The sequence below is a fragment of the Eufriesea mexicana genome, unplaced genomic scaffold (genome assembly GCF_001483705.2).
Source record: "Eufriesea mexicana isolate 0111107269 unplaced genomic scaffold, ASM148370v2 scaffold1049, whole genome shotgun sequence".
In the NCBI taxonomy this organism is placed as follows: Eukaryota; Metazoa; Arthropoda; class Insecta; order Hymenoptera; family Apidae; genus Eufriesea; species Eufriesea mexicana.
The window spans coordinates 727355-748417 of record NW_016909187.1 but is presented as its reverse complement, the minus strand read 5'-3'; the positions used below and the strand labels follow the sequence as shown (position 1 = coordinate 748417).

Below are 21063 nucleotides of genomic sequence, written 5' to 3'. Positions count from 1 at the left end.
CCTGCTGGGCGGTTGCCGGCCAAGACAGACACTTCGCATCCCAGCCACACGGGGTAGAACTTAATCATCCCTGTGGTCTAACCGTAGATGGTACTAGTCCGTCAGCCAGCATGTGCCCGAGCCCAAGTCGCGTACGACTTAGGCAGCGGACCGCCCCGTCGAGGTCAGAAGACGCACTGATTCGAGGGGGTCACCCTGGAACCCGATGCATGACGAGATTGGCAGTGGCTGGAAATGAGTGTCGGAGACGAGTCGTGAGAATGACTTACGAGACATGAAGTTGTCGAGTACACGAGAGTACGTCGCGTAGGCTAGTCGGTAGTTAAGAACAATCGCGATTACCGCGAGAACAATTATGTTCTATTTGGTAAACGAGGGGGATAGTTATATTTCGCTCCAAGTTAGGCAGCTTACCTGTGAACAGATAACGCGCACATGAGACTTAGTCTAGAAATTTATCTTATAACTACTTACAACTACTTAAGTTTAAACGCACGCATCCCTCGCCGACCAACAATGTCTTGAAAAACCTAAAAAGCTGAAAAGAAACAGATTAGTAAATGATTAGTACAATACAATAAAACAAATATAATCAAATATAAAGAAATAAAATAAATATAAACCATAATTTTCAACTAAATAGTGCGAACAACCCAACGATGAGACATTAAGAACCTAACCATAAGACATGAACAACCCAACGATGAGACATAAGAACCCAAGGACGAAACATTCGAATATTGTACGAAATATTCAAATTGTCAAATAAAAATAAAATCTGAAATGTAAAAAATAATTAACACCTGAAATGAAACGGATTAGTAAGAGGAAACAATAAAAGAAGAAGGAATATAAACGAGGAAGATCTACCATCTAGAAAGAACAACCCAACGATGAGACATTCGAATATTATACGAAATATTCGAATGTTAAATAAGAATAAATAGAAACCAAAAAAAATCTGAAAAAATAAAATAATTAGCAACTGAAAACAAAAATAAATTATTAATACCTGAAAATAAAAAAACAATTAGTAAATTGTTTAACGGGGCGGGGTGAGGATGGGGTGGCCAGCCCCAACCTCACTTCGGACCCCCACCCCTCGCGCACAACGAAAATTTAGATGTTACACTTCCGAAGTCGAACCGACAAATGAGTTTTCCTGTGTCGCGTCGCCCTTTATATAGCCTCCGATCGGCCAAGTCCCCCGCTCCGATCGGAAATTTTCGAATTTTGCCGATTTTATTAATTATTAATTTTCCGCTCTCATAGCCAATAATTTATTAATTTTTTCATTTTAACTATAAATATACATTGCGAGCAATTTGTTAATAACAATTTTAACTTCTTAATAACAATAGATGTACTTATCTTTAAACTTTTAGTAAATTATTTTTACATTTTATCATACTTTCGTCATAAGTAACAGCAATAAACAGTAATTTATTAATTTTTGGACCTTTATTATATATTTTTATTACGAACAATTTGTTGTTAACAATAATTTGTACATTTATATATTTTTGTTAACGATAATTTATACATTTTTTATAAATTATATCTACATTTTTACTTTCATAGTATAAATTACCAATATACGCATATGTGTGTCAAAATATTTTTATTGTCCCTGCATTTTTGGCTAAAATGACGTATTAAACAAAAAGTAAATACGTTTAATTCAGTCGCATCTTAAAAATTTAATTGGAGTTAATTTTTTTATATGTTTATATTGAAAAGTCATTCGTATTTATGTATCGAATAACAAAATTATTTCTAATTACAAGTGATTTACAAAAATTTCCCATAATTTTGCGATTAGTATAAATAAGTACGTGACATCATATACGCCTTATTTCCATGAAAAATGAGTACTGGATGATAATTTTGGTGTGGATTATGAGTGACTACGCCCCTGACGAAGCGGGATGCGGGAAAAATGGCTGCGTGGCGGCAAAATTCCGATTACGCGTTCCCTATATATATTTTATCATCCTGTCGATACTAATCGTCATTTTAATATTTTTTCTATATTTCTTTTTCTTCAGAAAAGTCTACAGAATACGCCACTGTATACCAAATTCGTGTCAGATGTATAACTTTTCATAAAAATGCAAAAATACGCGTAAAAAGTACATTCGTAGGCTTATTTTCAAACTTTGATGACCAATTACTATTATCCATAACCCTAAATAATTATAATTATGCACATTGACAAACTCGGGATACTCTCACCTAACTTTCAATCCAACAACGAACCTTCTGTCTTTCTTACTTTTCGCGTAATACTTAATTTAACCCTTTACGCTCGACGATTTTTTGGCTAAAGAAGGGTGCGAGTCGAAAAATTTTCTGTTATAGAGCTGATGATATTTTTAAAGCAGTAAGTAAGGAATCATATAATAACTAACACGTAGAATTGTTTAATTTCGATACCTCGCATCCAGTTACATTATTTTAAATTTGATATATTAATTAATATCGAGCTTCGAAATTTTATCAAACGGTGACTGAAGGGTGCCTCTCGAGTGCAAAGGGTCAACCAAAAATCGTGCTTTTGTAGAAAATCCTCCATTTTTCAAAAACTCTAACTATTCTAAGAACTGTTCTAAATTCTAACTGAGCAATTTCCATTACTCGATTCTTGTTCAGTAAAGTAAACTTTATAAGAATCACCTAATGGATACTACAGATTATAGGAGAAGTTAGAATTTGTTACACAGAGTAGTTGGAAATCTGCTGGAAATAATTCAGAATTAATTGAAGATTGGCGCAGGCGCAATTACGGAGCCACAATTCTCTGTGGGAAAAAATGAAGGAATTTATACGTTCGAGGGCGAAAAGCGCGATATACCAGGCGTCACTGGTCGGAGAAAAAATGGCGACAAACGCTAATGAAATACGAGGAGTATAAATTATTCGCAGAGTTATATTTTCAAAGGCGGGAGACTGCATTTGTTGGGCTGTGTGCATGATGTTCGGGACTTATCTCGAGAAATTCCTATAAATACACCGGCTCTTCTCTTCTGCTGCACGAACGGCCACGAGCAAGGCGCTCCTGCCTGGATTTCCGGGACGATACTTTAAACGGGAAAGCAGAAAGGTGGCATCCTAATTCCGAGTTACGATGGCGATTCCCTCGAGGCCGTTCTCTCGGCCGTAACGGTGAACGATCGTCCATTTAAATCGTCTGTATCGCGATTTATTGCTCCTTGCTCCCGGTTCTACGTCATGCGGTTTTCTTTCGGGGACGTTACCGTAATTGCTTATGCCCGGGCATTTCTTCGCTTTTCTCTCTTTCCCACCCCGGCAAGTGGTTTCCGCGAAATCCAGTTGCAAGGTAGAGCACTTTCGTTGCAAATGTGGATCAAGAATTTGCTGGGGGCAAGGGTACGGGAGAAAACGCCACGATGTCTGGGTTGCAGCTCATGCTTGTTGTACGTCTATGGAGATTGTGGTATAATATACCATAGCGCAGGGTTTGAAATTTGCGAATTTTTTGTCCTTTTGTTTCGCGTGTTCTAGTCTAATCTGATTATTTTTCTCGAGCTAATTTTTGATTGTTTTGTTTGTATTTTTATTAATTTCATTGTGAGGCTTAAGAATAATTTTCCTTGGTATTTTTATTAATTGTAATTGTAAGAATTATTCGATATATTATAATTGTGGTAGTATATATTGAAATGTATAATAACGAATGCATGAAAATAAAAATGGTTGAAAATATATTATGAGCTGTGCTCTTCGCGTTGAAGAGCACGGAATTATTCTCTGGATTAAGGGAGGAAAGGGATAAGGGATGATGGCATTTTCGTCCGTGGTCTGCTAGAGAACTCGACAGTAAAGTTGTCTAGCAGAGCTATGTCTCAGACACGGGATATTATAGAAAAATTAGGAACTTCCATTTATAGGACATTGAGAATTCTTTGACTCGCCTGTGTAAATCTCAATCATCCCAAAATCCCTCTGGTGGAGAATGCGCGAACTGCGGTATCGTCACAGTTAATTACCTTTTGATCGTTTTGTTTCTTATAACGAATGTATGAAAATAAAAATGATCTAAAATATGTTGTGAAGTGTGCTCTATCTTCGCATTGAAGAGCACGAGATTATTCTCTGGATTAAGGGAGGAAAAGGATAAGGGATGATGGCATTTTCGTCCAGGGTCTGCTAGAGGACTCCTTAATAAATTCATCTAGCAGATCCATGCCCCAAACACGAGATATTATAGAAAAATCAGTAATTTCCATTTATAGGACACGAAGAATTCATTCGCTCGCTTGTTTAAATCTCAATCATCCCTCTGGCGGAGAATGCGCGAACTACGGGGTCGCCATAATTAATTACTTTCTATCGTTTTGTTTCATGCACGAGGCCTCAAATCTAATCTTTCTTGGTACTTTTTAATAGTAATTATAATAATTATTCGATATATTATGATAATAGTAGTATGGAAATATGTATATGTAAAGAATTTTGATTTTTAATTTTTAGCGAATAGAAAATACGTTCAAACCTCGATTTCTAGGGTCAGACATAAGAAGTTAAGACTCGAGGCTTACGAAACTGGTTTAGGGGTATACTGCTTGCATTCATGCTACAAGAATAGGCTTCACACACGTAGAATGGAGTCGACCCGCTGCGGTTTCGATTTTTAAAGATCATTACGATAAGGAAACTACCCCTAACAGATGTAATAGACTCATACAAGCCGTCATTGAATTATTTCCTCCATTTTCTACCTTCGGAAGTGCAATAATTCAATTTTAAAATAATTTCCAGGAGTTACTTCTACTATAATATATTAGATTAATTTAAATTCATATCACTTCTCCTTGTATCCTCGCGCTAATTGCATCGAGCATTGACCAATTGATTAATGAGTAATGGCCATGTGACAAGTCGATATTTCCTCGAGTCGAAGTTGTCATTCTATCAAATGGGACCTGCCTATCGGCAAAAATTACCATGATTTGCACGCGATGCGAAATAACCTCGAACATTTCATCTTCTCTATATAAATGAATGAAGCATGTACACTATCTATCTTGAATTAATCAACGAGTAAAAGTCGAAGACCGATGATACGATCGGTGGTTTGCGTGCGTTGAGAAAATCGTTTGTAATAATAAGAAATTCAAACTTGTTCGTACCTGGGATAAGAGAAGTCCAACAGCAAGATCAGGTTCGAGACCCAGTTCTATCTGTCATTCGGAACCAGATGTTCGCTGGGGGTATAAGGGCTGGGTCGATATAAATATTATCCCTTCGTACTTCACTCGACCTGACGTGCATAATGCCAGCAGCACAAATTACCTAGCCAAGCGTCTTTTATCTTCGTTCAATGATAAATGAAATTTGGAATTTTACGTCTGACCTGATTTTTCTTCTTCTTGGTCGAGAACCTGTTGAAGGGGCCTAGAAAAGGGGTTGGACGACAGTGGTCTACTTATGGTTATGATAATAATATTTTAAGGGAAGAGTACATATCGTATTCTGTCTTTGAAAATGTTTGAAAAATTAAAATAAATATTGCAACGAAGGTGAACAATTTTTTTTACTCGAATTGATACTTATTTTTTAGATTATATTATTTATAGTGGCAGAAGATTTTAAAAATTTTAACGATTTTAACGAGTTTGGAAATTTTAATTATTAAATAAAACTTTTGTAATTTTACGTTATCGGAATTTATATCGTATTTTGCCTTTTAAAATGCTTGAAAAATTAAAATAAATATCACAGTGAAGGTGAAAGGTCTGTTTATTCGAATTAATACTTATCTTTTAACTTGTATTATTTATAGTGCTAGGAGGTTTTACCAAATTTTAATTATTAAATAAAACTTTTATAGTTTTACGTTATTAAAATTTATATCGTATTTTGCCTTTTAAAATGTTTGAAAAATTGAAATAAATATCGCAACGAAGGTGGAAGATCATTTTACTCGAATTGATACTTATTATTTAAATAATATTATTTGTAGCGCCGGAAGATTTGAACAAATTTTAAATAATAAACGAAACTTTCGTAATTTTATATTATTGGAATTTATATCGTATTTTGCTTTTCAAAATGTTTGAAAAATTAAAATAAATATCGCAGCGAAGGTGAAAAGTCTTTTTACTCGAATTAATATTTATATTTAAATTATATTATTTATAGCATCCGATGATTTGACCAAATTTTGACTATTAAATGAAACTTTTGTAATTTTATATTACCAGAGTTTATACTAAAACAAATTTTATTTGTCACTTTCCAGGAGGAATCTCCAAGATTGCTGTTCCCCAATTATCATCAGCCTATCGTGAAACCTGGTGGCCCAGTCGCTAGAATATACCCATTTAAGTATAGAAAACAGACTTGTACGCAAGATAGATTCATAAGGACTAACTTTAACATGGATGCTGCGAGTTATCTTCTAACTAAAAAGATCAAGAAGCCGTTAAAAGAAAACGAACTCGACGTGTTTCACCAGGTAAGTTAATCTATGCCTGATTACTTCAAGCTATACAGGATTAAGTTATTAGTTCCACGTAGCGTTGCTTGAGATTTTGAAAAATCGCACGAAGTTGTCTCCCGGATATGAAATTAACCCTTTATCAAAATTCATCGATTTCTTCGTCGATGAATCCTTCCGGTGTGAGGGCGACGAGGGGGAGGGGGGCAGAACTTGTTTGCAGTGTTACCCGGGATTGCACGATTGCGATGATATTAACGTTTTACAAGAGTTGCAGAAGATTGCATCTTTGGAAAATTTTTCGAACAGTAGTTGACATCAGCTTTGTTGCAACGTCATGTGTCGAATTAGCATAAAGGCCGTCGGGGAAGCGATTTACAGCGCGGAAATTACTATTCTCAGACGCCAGGGAAATAGTTGGAGTTTCGCGACGATAAAAAGGGTCGTAGGAAAAAATAAAGGACATCCTCCTTCTCCTGTCATGATCGTCTAAGTATCGAACTAGCCCCCGTAATATGTAAGGACTTCCAACAGGTAATTTCGCGGATGAATATTTATTAGAACGCATCGCCTAAGCTGCCAATAGGATTTAATACGGCCAAATGCTTCGCGCCAATGTGGCATACAAATTTGATAGTGTAGAGACGGAATGTAGTTGATATACATATTTATTTATTAACAAATTAGTAGTGATGGAGTATGTGAGTAACGATAAAGATACGAGTTACTAAAACGTAAGATACGAATTATTATCACAACCCTCAACAACTCTCAACATTTCTGCAACAACTCTCCTATTACAACTCACAATTAGCAACAACAACAACTCTGGCAATTAACAACTGTTCTGTTACAACTCTCAACTCGATAACAACCCTAAACTAACTTCGACAACTATACTATTCATAACTCTCTTTCGACAACTCTCCCTTGACTTAGAACGTCCTTGTCCTTTTATGTTCTTCTTCCCACCATGCACACCCTGCACGCGTTTTCCAATGCCTCCCCTAGCATGATCAAGTATGGTTGTGGTATGAGCCTAATTTATTATTAATAAATAATTCTATATACCACCACCAATCCCATCTCTACAGTATTGACAACTCTGCTCTCTTCGACAACTCTTTAATCCACAACTCTTTCATGACTTAGAACGTCCTTGTCCTTTTATGTTCTTCTTCCCACCATGCACACCCTGCACGCGTTTTCCAATGCCTCCCCTAGCATGATCAAGTATGGTTGTGGTATGAGCCTAATTTATTATTAATAAATAATTCTATATACCACCACCAATCCCATCTCTACAGTATTGACAACTCTGCTCTCTTCGACAACTCTTTAATCCACAACTCTTTCATGACTTAGAACGTCCTTGTCCTTTTATGTTCTTCTTCCCACCATGCACACCCTGCACGCGTTTTCCAATGCCTCCCCTAGCATGATCAAGTATGGTTGTGGTATGAGCCTAATTTATTATTAATAAATAATTCTATATACCACCACCAATCCCATCTCTACAGTATTGACAACTCTGCTCTCTTCGACAACTCTTTAATCCACAACTCTCCCATGGCTTAGAACGTTCTTGTCCTTTTATGTTCGTCTTCCCACCATGCACACCCTGCACGCGTTTTCCAATGCCTCCCCCAGCATGACCAAATATAGTCGTGCTAAGGGCCTGATGCATCGCCCTGGGTTTTCCAGACTGACCTGGCCTCTGAACCCTCGATGACTTTCGTAAAGCTACGTGTACTACATGCAGTGGAAAACTTGCGATATCGTAATATTAGTTAGCGAGTTAAATTAGTATCGTAATATTAGAATAGTATCGTGTACTGATATTTCTCCACTGAAGCTTCATTCGCATTCACGAGGGTGGAATTTGATATTTTTTCCGGATATTTGAAACTAAATTTCTTTTATATATCTATATATTTTATTGAAATTAAATGACACTGTATTTTCATCTATATTACTCTAATACTTTATTACTAATAATTTGATTCTTGTTGTACAAACGCTCTATATAACTTGTTCTATCTGCAACTAACGCAACTGAGGACTGAGTACTAACTTATTGCTGAAAATCTTCATATATATATACACATTGCTCTTCCCACTCCTGTGAGTTTGTTGTATAACAATTATATATTTATTATAAATTATATTATACACACGTCTTATATCCTAACAGTTCACTCTCACGATTTTTACAACAAACTGAACCACCTCTCAACATATATACATATAATTGCCTACGTATTTTTATTTATAATTATTGGTACTTTATTTGAAAAATATATACACGAATATATGTATTTAAATTGAATATATTTTAATTATAATTAAGCACTACGAGTATTTTTAAGTTTTGATTATCGCAATAATTTTATTGATTTTTGGTAAGGGTACGTAAACGCTGTTAGTCGTGGATATTATATTTAAAAATTATCGATGAAATGCATCTAATTGGATTTACCCTTTCTCACGATACTCGTACACGCATTTACTCTCATTGAATTACGAATTGCATCTAATTTATCCAATTATTCTTTCATTTATTCTCTTTTCTTTCATACATCGCAGAAATATGCACAGTCTACAACACACTTCATGCATTGCACGTATGCTCGATCCACTCATCCCTTCTTACAGACATTTATTTTTACGTTAATATATATATATCTCAAAAATCTGTCAGCCATTACCACGAATATAAGATTTAATAATAACCGGTGAAAAATTTTAATGCGATATCAATTTATCGCGCGATAAATTAACGATAATAATCTGACAAAATAAAATCATAACAGACATTTCCACCCATAATTTGCTATATTATAATATCGCAATATTAATCCTGCGTAAGATAAACCACTATGCCGTCCACGTAAAATAAAATCAGCGCAGATATACCAAGCTCGATTTCGCGCATAATGTTAACTGGCAAATTTTCTTACTTCAATTTTAAACTGCCATAATATAAGTAATGACAACGCGAGGTAAAATAATTTCAAATAGTTGCATGCACAATTTTGTAATTAGATTGCATCCTGTTGGTAACGGCCAAATATCCGGGTAATTTTAACATGAAATTGCACGGAGGACGTATTTTACAACTTCGATGCTTCAAGTCTTTTGAACCGTGGATACAATGTATGATCATTATGAAAAGCTGCTTTACGAGTTGTCCTCGGTGAAGCAACCTTTATAATAATTTAACGTATGAAAATTTATTACATTCGAAGAAAATTACTCGACGCAGCGTTTCTTTCGACTATCGTATCTTAAGTTATTTGCTAACGTTTTGCATATCGGACTACAGTTAGGCTTAAGCAATCACAGAATACTTGCGCACTTACTGCCATCATCGATTCATTGCCAATTAAATCCAGTGCAACGATTTCAATTTCGATCCTTTCTTTATTTTCCATGCATGCAACTGCAACCATCTTCGACAAACAGATCAAGCATGTTCTTTATCACGCGAAAAAAGAAAATGTCTCGCGAATTAATTATCCCATCTCTGATTTAATTACACTCGCTATATTCGTTACGACCGTATTTGAACAAGCGAGGAGAAAAACAGGGAACATCCATTTTGGGGCTACGGAATCATTCCATTCTTTTTTGATACTTCACCGATACTGGAACTGGATCTGTGATATACACCTAAGTATGTGTAAATGACATTAATCCTTTGCACTCGACGATTTTTTGGCTAAAGAAGAGTAGAAGTTCAAAGATTTTCTGCTATAAAGTCGTCGATATTTTTTTTGAGCAATAAATAAGGAATGGTATAATAATTGTCACGTAGAATTATTTGATTTCGATACCTAGCACGGTGTTATATTATCTTAAATTTGAGATGTTAATTAATAGCGAGCTTCGAAATTTTATCAAATGGCGACTGAGGGGTGCCTCTCACTATTATGATGGCGATGAATAACAGGTACTGCAACCTTCAATAAACAATAGAGTTGAATAAAAATTCGTAAAATACGAAAACAGTGAAATTTTATTAAATATGGTTCCAATATTTATTTCATCCTTTGCACTCGAGGGGCGCTCTTCAGTCGCCATTTAATAAAATTTCGAAGCTCCATGTTAATTAATATATCAAATTTAAGATAATGTAACGGTGTGCGAGGTATCGAAATCAAGTAATTCTTTGTGTCAATTATTGCACTATTCCTTATTTACTGCACAAAAAAATAAAAATTTTCGAACTCCTATTTCTGTTTAGCCAAAAAATCGTCGAATGCAAAAGGTTAACACGCAGAATTATTTGACTGTACAGAGATTCAAAGAAGAATCTTCTGTCTTAACTAAAATCATTGTAAATTTAATCCCAAAAACTTTCAATTAATTTAAAAGAAAAAAATGAAATATTTGCTCGAACAGAATTCTGAAAATATTATAGAAAATAGAGTATTCGTTCGCGAGTTAATTAAAATTGCTAAATATTTCAATTTAGCCAATTTTATAGAATCAAATCAAATCTAATATAAATAAATTCCTCATCTCCGATCAAAGTAGAATATTATAATTTATTATTAGAAATATTGAGGGAAGTTTGGGGATGAACAGAGATTCAAAGAAGAATCTTTTATCTTAATTAAGGACGTTGTAGATTTATTCCCAAAGACTTTCAATTAATTTAAAAAGAAAAATGAAATTCTTGCTCGAATATAATTCCGAAAATATTATAGAAAATAGAGTATTCGTCCGCGAGTTAATTAAAATTGCTAAACATTTCAATTTATCCGATTTCATAAAATAAAATCAAGTTTAATATAAATAAATTCCCTACCTCCGATCAAAGTGAAATATTTAACCTGGGAATTGTTCGGAAACTCTAAAGAAAGAGATCTTTACTAACTTATCTAGATAATTTAGAGTAAACTCGTACCATAAACTTTTATCCGATAATTTGCGAATTTTCAGAATTATAAAGTAGTTCGCGGTGGATATCAAGCGTGGAATGAAATCGGTAAATTAGAATATTGATAAAACGGTTAAAATGTAAATTCAAGGAGGTCAATATGTATCTTTTTATTATCACGTTACGTGTGGCGTAGTTCCGTTACTGTTGCGAAACGAGATCATTATCGCGTCATTAAGTCTTCGTAAGCAACCGATGAATGTGTTATAAACGAACGTCGCGACGAACCACGATGTCGAATTGATCGTTAGTGGGTCCGATTGTTCGTGTTTAAAGACCTAATCGATCGATCGTAATTACCTCGCGAGCGATAAATCTATTTCTAATTAAGATCGTGACGCCTCGGGAAAATAAGGAATCGAGCACTTATTACACACACACACACACACGTAGCTACACTCGATACAGCGCAACGTTGATCCATTTTGTACCCAACTCCGAGATTTGCATTTTATTACTGCAATTTTCATTCGAACTTGTTCGAACGATATAAAGCTGTTCTCTGAAATTGTAGTTAATCACGTCCTGTTGCTAGCCACGTAATAATACTCGCACTAGGTTAACCATGGAGGAATTTTTAGCAACCACCACTGACATTCAGAATTTTTACGAATTTTCTGAACTCGACTTTATTTGTATAAATCCAAATGTAAATTCTAAGAAATAATTAGATTTGTGTATCCCCTAATTTAGAAAGAAATTAGGGGACACACAAATCTAATTTAGAAGGAAATTAGGGGACACGCAAATCTAATTATTTCTCTCAACAAATTACGATAATAAAATAAGAAACGAAGGAAAAATTCGAAATTCGGTGGAAATATTTATGGAAATGTTTCCAAATATCGGCGAATTTTTAGAACGTTTCACGTCCCAGTGAAATTCCATTCCGAAAGACCCACGGTAGATTTTATTTGCACAAAGAGGGAAAAGAGAATATAGAAATTGACACAGGCACACGGTGCAAATTTTTCTCTGTCAACTGTCGCTTGAGCCACTAAACCCTGACAAACGGCACAGGTGGACTCTCTGCCGGTTAAATGGCGAAAGAAATTTATGCACCAATTAATGGTGCAAGAAAACGTAATACCAGGGGTGAGACAGAAACAAGTGCTGCGCTCCAGCCACTTATCCTTGGAAAACAAGTTGCCTGGAAACTTAGCAGGCCGGCCTAAAGAGCTGTTGGACGAGGAGTACTTGGAAGATGGAATGTGGAAATCGAAGCCACGAAAGAGGCCTTTAATAGGCATTATAGACGCCCTATTAGATATGCCTGGATTCCCTAAGACGTCACGTAAGAATTTCATAATGTATCTAGAATGTTTTACTCGGCGTACGAGCCGCCATCGCGAAACGCGAGCTCTTTTTCTTTGGTCGTCTATCTCAGCGTTCACCACGTTCTCTTTTGCGGTATTTAGAGAGAAAATTGTAACCCATCCTTCGATTCTCGCGCAGAAATTCGATACTTTGATTAACACAGATTATTTCGCCATTTTCGAATTATCCGCAGCAGTTTCTGCCTTTATTTCTCGATTCATGGATCTCGTTTGATAATAATTTATTCGGAGATATTAAATGATATTTAAATCTGGTAATGTGAAATATTCGATTGGGATATTAACCCCTTGGCTACTATGGGCGCCCATGGGCGCTTAGAAATTTTGCATTTGTGGCACGGAGGGCGCCTATGGGAGCTTAGAAATTTTGCATTTGTGGCACGGAGGGCGCCTATGGGCGTTTAGAAATTTTGCGTTTGACACATAGGCGTCTATAGACGCTTAAAAATTTTGCATTTGTGGCACATAGGGCGTCTATAGGCGCTTAGAAATTTAGCTTTCTGACACGGAGGGCGCTTGTTTTCACAAAAATGGCGCATATCGTATCTCAATTCCTGCCGTATAGTACGACCTCTACGTATCAAAATCTGCCGTAGTCAAGGGGTTAAAGAAAATATATATTTAAATTTTTGTGATTGGATCATAGGTACGTTTTAATTATTTTTCAATGTCCCTAAATTACGAAAATTTATGGACCCCGCTTGAGGATGATTTATAGATTGGAATATTCCATATTACTCGATTGAATGATGGGTCGTCTTCAATTATTTCCAAATTCGCGTGTTAGTGAGCTGTGTGTATTATTTTTCATTGAATATTAACCCCTTTGCACTGGACGATTATTTCGTTACAGGAAAATAGTACTTCGAAGAATTTCTGCCATAAAATCGCCGATATTTTTAAAGCTTTTCTTAAAAATAAGAAATCGTATGAAAATTAAGACGTAGAATTATTTTACTTCGATATTGCACGCATCCTTGCGTAATTGTAAATTTGATATATTAATTAGGCGACTGAGAGGCGCCTCTCGAGTGCAAAGGGTTAATAGTAAATAAAACGAAAATACTTGAATTGGAATTAGAGCATACGCGTAGTGTAGAATTGTTCGTGTTTTATTTTTGGAAAAAGCTTTTGCATGGGCTTATTTTTTCTGTTTTTTTTTTTGCAATAGGGTTTCCTCAGCGATTTATCGATTGGGGAGCGGGGAACGTAATCGCAGCAGCGATATACGATCGGGTGGCATTTTACGATACAAAGACTGATGTCGTAGAACCGAAGAATAGCATGAAAGTGCCTGATCTCTGCGCATTGAAATGGAACCACGCTGGTAGGTTTACGTGGTATGGAATTTTACGAAGTACCTTAAAAGCTAGAGACACTTTAAAGTCACTGGAAAAATATAAAATCAACTTATTATATTCAATTTCTCCGATCATTATCAACGATTCTTCTCGAGCACATAATAATGATAATTTCGATTAAAAATATTTTTATTTTTACACCGGTTACGAATTTTAATTAACACGTTGACTGCCGCACGCATTTTACGTGGTTTGCCTATGATGCCAACATGAATGTATTATTATGCGATGCATATTATGTTGAAATATTATTTACAGCAGATAAAATCAATTATATAATTGTATTTAATATATTTTTCGTAGTGGGGGTCACCGGTGGCCCCCACGGCGCTGTAGCCAAATCGAGTGTCGCACACCGATGACCCCCACGGCAGTCAACGCGTTAATAATATTTCCAATTTCAACCATTAATATCCTCTTCTTAATTTCTCCGTATTTTTAATTTCAATTGCAGCACCAAAGTTACATGCCCAGTTAAGTTCCAACCGCACCCCCCTCACTCCAAGCGCAGAAATCACAGCCACCCCTGAATATTCCGATTTAAAGCCTTACTATTCTTCTCCTTCTTTCGTCCTATTTTTCTATAGGGAAAATTAATCAGACGATGCTTACGTCTTTTTACGAACGTGTGTTCATTCTCTGTATTTATTCTCGAATAAATGCCCCCGAGTCAAGGGGACAATGGTTTACTTCCTTATTACCAGTGTTCCACGATTGGCGGACACTTGGGTCACCTAAACATCACTTGGACTAATTCCTAACAAAAGATTACAAATCCCAATTAGCACAAGTGCATCGGAGCTTTCACCTCCGAAAGACACCGAGGCGCCATATTAAGTATAGTATATTCGAGAAAAGAAGGCACAGCGTGTTAACTTACATCCTCAGGACTAATTAATTCCGCTGACACTGCCATGACCACAGACAATGACCGAGATCAAATGACGAAGATCATCAGTCACCGTTTTCAGGCAATAGAGGTCACTGCCTGTGATCAAGGGAGTATTAACGGAATTAAGTAACCGTGCCTTCTTTTCTCGAACGCACAGTATCATCTATGAGTCCAAATAAATTTGTTATCGTTAATAAAGAATAGTCTATTCCTCCTAAAAACTTCAAACCCTGATCTATGGGGGATTTAAATCGAAGTAATCCCCCGCAATAATGTGAATATTAATAGTTAACCTATATAAATTAGAATAGCTATAGCACTTCAATGGGGTTTGAACTCTTCATTCGTGCAAAACTATTAGTTCACGATATTAGTCGAAAATGTTGAAACAATTGATTAATTCATTCAAAGACCTATACAAATTAGAGTAGTCATAGCAGTTCAATAGGTTTTGATCCTACAATCATGCCTAAATACCGAGTGCTCCGAGTCAATGGACATTCTGTTTCCTTTTTACCAACGTCCTATGACTCGTGGACACTTGGATCACCTTGACTACTACCACTTGGACTAGAACCTAATAAGTATACTCATTCGCTCAATCTCAATTTCTTACCATACTCACAAAACTCATGCTCAAAGACTGCCATCTCAAGATTCCCTCTATACAACTCTCTTCCTATGACTATTTAGTCTCTCCACAACAACTACTCTTCTTCTCTTCTCTCACACCCTGTATACCCTTACACATTCATCCCCTTTCACTCTAATTTTCCTCTCTCACTCCATTCATTTTCTCAAACTCACCCAAAATTCCTCAGTCATAAATAGTCTCCTTCGGCGCGCACTCACAGGTATTAGCCTAAGCTGTGCATTTATTCTTTTACAATCATGTCTCAAAGACCCTTCGCATTCTCTCAGGCCCGTACCTATTCCAATCCCGCATTATCGTTTTGCTCGCAGGTAACAAGCTGCTCATATGCACTCTATCATCGGAACAGAACCTGTACTGTTCCGACACGCGCAAGATAATTTGGTCGCAAATGTGCGTGTGCACAGAGAAGTACTATACATCGTGCAACGTGCGTTGCGCTTGCTGGACTAAGGACGACCGATTCCTGATCACGTGAGTAACAATCCTGCGAATAAAGCCGAATGAACGAGTGGAAAGAAATCGATTGCTGCTTATCACTCGCATCGGCAAACGACGTTACCTCGCAATAGCTCTAATAAGACTCCGTATCGCGCTGTGATAAATGTCATCGATGTACCGGCCTCGGTCGTTCGTGTATCATACGCGTGCATCAAGGAAAATTGCTTTTAATCGACGCGTTATGCCGATTCCACGCCTCGTGAACGCATATTACGTACTCGAATAAGATCGATTAGGAGGCGTACAAACGCGTTTTAATCGAGTTCTTGTCTCTAGATCACCTGATCGGATTGAGATATCTTATTAAGTGAATTCGAAATAAGATAATGTTTTGTGCAGCACACGCTGCCACCCGATAAGCGTCAAATTGGCTTCAGGCGATTTTTCATTTGCAGAATATTTTTCTTTTAATCAACCGGAGATCGAAAGACACGTGGTTCATTTGATTATGACGAACGAGGCTTTCGATACTCGCATGATTGAATAGCACGTTAACCACTTGCGCCATAAAGACGTGCCACGCACGTCGAGATGCTTTTGTTCCAAAGCCGCCAGCAACGTGTATACCACGTCTTACCGTATGTTATATTGTAGAGCGCGGCATTTAACTGAAAGTTAAATCGTAGCGCAAGTGGTTAACACAACTATGGCAACCTAAACGCGAATTTTCAAAATTTCGATTAAAAATTCCACCTTTTCACTTCGATTACTCGATTTTTCGATTTTTCTTCCGATACGCTGATAATTAATTTTTCTATATTTTCTTTTTACCCCCCCCCTTTTTTTAATTTTGGTTATTTTGGTGGGGGTCTTTTTTTATTTTTTCATTTCATTTTTCGATCATTTGACCGGTCGTGGTAGGTTTAATGTTAGATCGATTTGGTCGCAGTGGTTGCACAGGCCAAATCGTGGTTTACTCGGGGAGCAGTGGCAGGATCGTTAACTCGATCGAGGCTCATAATATGTCGCTCCTGACGATCGCACTTTCATCGACCGATCGATACCTCGCGTCTTCGTCGTTCGACAAGAGTGTCCGGATTTTCGAGTGGCCAAGTCTGTGTCCTTATTTGGACATCACTTATTACGAATATGTCGTGGTAAGTCGATTTCTTATTTTCATACTGACACTCCTGTTTCAGCCTTTTAAGTAATAATACCGCTTTCATCCTTGATCGACGAATTTTGACGGATTATCATACTGAATGCTATATTTTAAATTCAAATTTATTTAGTTCGCAATTAAACTTTACGTTTTGTACGCTGCCGGCCAAAATTTTCGGTATACAGCAACCGGATTTGTAGTCCACACTTAAATCCCAATTGCGAGGTTGAATATTTCACCATATTTTAATCCTTACACATTGTTTTTATGATCTCACTATTACCAGGAGGAAGATTCATAGCTTCCTCCCAAAAAATAAACTGTTGGATATAGAAGTTAGAAAACACTGTTCGGAAGAAAATTTATGGAGGATTTTGCAAAACAGTTGGGAAAATATTAGTTAGCGAAAATTAGTTTCGAAAATGCCTAAATTATGTAAAATATTGATTCAGAAAAACGGTGGTTATTTTGACGAACATTTCCATAGAAGATATTTTCGCTGTTATAATTTGCTATGTAAGAAAATAACGGACGAACCTATTGTGCCAATCGTTGACAGATGGGCCTTAGTCCAGCGGGGCCTCATCGGCTACTGGCATCGGATCGCGATAAATCCTCGATCATTTCATAAACGATCGAAAACCAAAACCATCGAATAGGCGAAGTTTCCACGCGTGACGAATCATCAGTAGTTATCAAAAACCTTCGAGCAGTAAATAGGAAATCCGAATATGAACTAAATCTTTTTCGAAACAAGACACATTTAAATTTTTGACCTTTATTTTTTGGCCTTTGTGTCACTCTTACGACACCCTTTACAATATTGCATTTCAAATAAAAATTAAGAAGTATTTCACATATTAACCCTTTGCACTCGATGATTTTTTGGCTAGAGAAGAGTAGAAAATCAAAGATTGTGTATTAAAAAACTAACGATACTTTTTTGAGCAGTAAATAAAGAATTGTAGAATTATTTGACTTCGATACTTCGCATACTGTTACATTACATTAAATTTGATATATTAATTAATATCGATCTTCCAAATTTTATGAAATGGTGCACACCTCTCGAGTGCAAAGGATTAATACATATACCCAAACTTTTGGCTGGTACTGTACATTCTCTTATTATACAAGTTAATTCCTCAAGCTCTATACAGTCTTACTCTATGTATCATCCTACTAATTGTCAATTTACAAATACCTAATCGACCCTACATCTTTCCAAAGATCTAAATATTCCAACACTATATTCATCGTAAAACGTTCCATCTCAAAAATACTTAAGTCTGTACTCTATAGCATCCATAGTATGAAAGAATAATTAGAGAAAGTCTCCCAGTCAAATCCAAAATTGGTCAATCTTTACCATCGTCCTCTATGAACCTCCACCTGGACTGATCGCGAAGATGCGATCTCCCACAAGATTCTGGAAACCTCGTAAACCCCATCCTCCCACGCAGTAACGTATCGATGCTGTCTCCGACCCCGAGGATCCGAAACATAGAACCTAAAGGTTTCTCGACGACACGTTTCAGGCTCTAGCCTGGCACCCGTTCGAAAGCGGCCTGTTGTGCATAGGCGGTGGCCTCGGTGACGGTTCGCTGTCGCTGTGGAACATGAACAAGCTAAAGTCCGTGAATTATCGTCACGTGCAATTTTGCGGTGTCGTCAATAACATGATTTGGAACAAGCTGAGCGGCGAGCTGGTCGTTCAATGGTCGTACTTGGAAGGCCGCAACCAATACGCCGTGATGCCGGTCTTCGCGAGCCTCGACCGCATTGTGGACGTGGTGCCGATCGACAAGGAGATACCACTACTCAACAGTATCTTGTGGAACCCTGATCATACGCAATTAGGTGCGTGAGAATCGTCTTGTTCGCTTTCAGCCTCGTTCGTACCGAATTGTTATTGCACCGGTGCTGATTGCGAGTGTCGTTGTGCATGAGTCGTAGCAAAGGGTTCGAGGATGTCAGCGTTTAGCAAGGTGAGAACGAGGTCGTCGAGGCTCGTTCGAACTTTGTCTGGTGTGGGACACGAGTTGACACGCGTGTGAAAATCGCTGATCTCGATGGCATTCGTGTTTCGTTTGTGTTAGTCGTGTGACTGTGGTTGTGATCGTGAGTCGCTTAAAATACTTTACTACCTTTTGACAGTGTTACATATGGTGATAAATGGAGATATGGTGTTCTGTGTTTGGTTTGGTATGTTTATATATATGATACGGAGATGAAGAGAGGATGAAGAGTTATTAAATTTAGTAGTTGCATTGTCTAGTGTTTAATACATGTTTAGTAAGTTGTTCGATGAAATATTAACCCTTTGCACCCGAGAGGCGCCCTTCAGTCACCATTTGATAAAATTTCGAAGCTCGAAAATTGACTAATATATGAAATTAGAAATAATGTAAGGGTGTATGAGATATCGGAATTAAATGATTCTACGTTTTAATTATTATACGATTTCTTATTTACTGCTTGAAAAATATCATCAACCTTATGGCAGAAAATTTTTCAACTAGTACTTCAACTTCTTTATCCAAAAAATCATCGAGAACAAAGGGTTAATAATTACGTCGTTGGTGTTCTGGAAATATTATGTTCGTTTGTGGCATTAATTTTGAAAGTTGAATATTTTTCTTGGTACAGGGGGAAGGGTAATTTTCGTCAAGCTGGTTTGTGTGTATTTGTAGAGGTAATTTGTGCACTTTCTTGTCCTGTTCGTGATACTCCTGTATAGTTTGCTTTATGTTGATATTGTGAAATTTCCTTTGTTTCGTGTTCTTGTGAAAATGTTCTCAATTTTGAGACTAAGATGGAAGTTAACGAGACAAAATGTGTTATTGTTTTCTTAGCTGTTCAACACGACGAATCTTTATCGATGTGGAATTTCTTCGGCGACCTGGACCAATACCAGAGAAGTAAAAAACGGCACAAAGCGGAAGAAAAGGAACGAACTAATGCAAGATTCATGAATTTCAAAGAATTCAAGCACTTTAAAATTCGGTAGAGCCGAAATGCCCAAATAAGAAGTTTCATTTTAATTATTTTCGTCGTCTACTTTAAAAATATTGTTTATTATTCTTCGTTGTATCAATTAATGTTTTATTTATTTCTATTTATTTTTATTTATTGTCGCGCGAAACAGTTACGGTTGAATTTTTGGTCTTTGAAGCCATTTCCCTGTTATAAAAATTAAACAGTTCTTATATCTTAATCCAAATATTTTCACACGATGATATACACATCAGTGTTTCTTAACTACGAAAGAGCAAAATAATCGTAGTAAAATGTAAGTAGAATCGGTCATCGACATTATCGGTATTTAATTTAATTAATTTATTTATTTATTTTCTGTAAAAAAGAGAAGGAAATATAAGAACTTGTAATAAAATTGTTTACGCGAGTCTTCCCTCATTTACTTACATAATTTAATCAACGAAACGAGATGATCTCGCGATTATGTACTTTTTATCGAGTAAACCACTTAAGCAGGAACAGTTGAAAAATTAATCTCACATAAAAGCCTCAACTATGAGATCTATATAACTACACTCCATTGAGGCAGGTCGTTGGAAGGAACGGTACAGGCCACTTTAAATTAATTCCGCCAATTAAATTTCAAAAATAACAAGCGAAGGCAATTAGGTGGCCTTCTCGCAACTACCTATCTCCGCTCGTGCGCTCGCCATGTTGTAATTTCGCTAAAAAGAATCTTTCCGATGCCACTTTCATCGTGTACGTTCCTACAGTTTCTTCCAAATACACCGTACAATTCGCCGTATCTTGATCTTCACAGCTTCGTACACG

At 36.6% G+C, this 21063-nt stretch overlaps 1 protein-coding gene across 1 annotated transcript in view; it reads left to right on the top strand.

Annotated features, from left to right (window-relative positions):
* LOC108547477 (cell division cycle 20.4, cofactor of APC complex) overlaps positions 1–20263 on the top strand; it is an 89386-nt gene extending 69123 nt beyond the window's left edge. Inside the window, exons 3-9 of the mRNA XM_017900026.1 lie at positions 6266–6481; positions 12429–12702; positions 13917–14072; positions 15962–16124; positions 17041–17248; positions 18792–19113; positions 20109–20263. Of these exons, the coding sequence (XP_017755515.1) occupies positions 6266–6481; positions 12429–12702; positions 13917–14072; positions 15962–16124; positions 17041–17248; positions 18792–19113; positions 20109–20263 (1494 nt within the window). The remainder of the gene's footprint in view (positions 1–6265; positions 6482–12428; positions 12703–13916; positions 14073–15961; positions 16125–17040; positions 17249–18791; positions 19114–20108) is intronic.
* Positions 20264–21063: the final 800 nt, after the last annotated feature.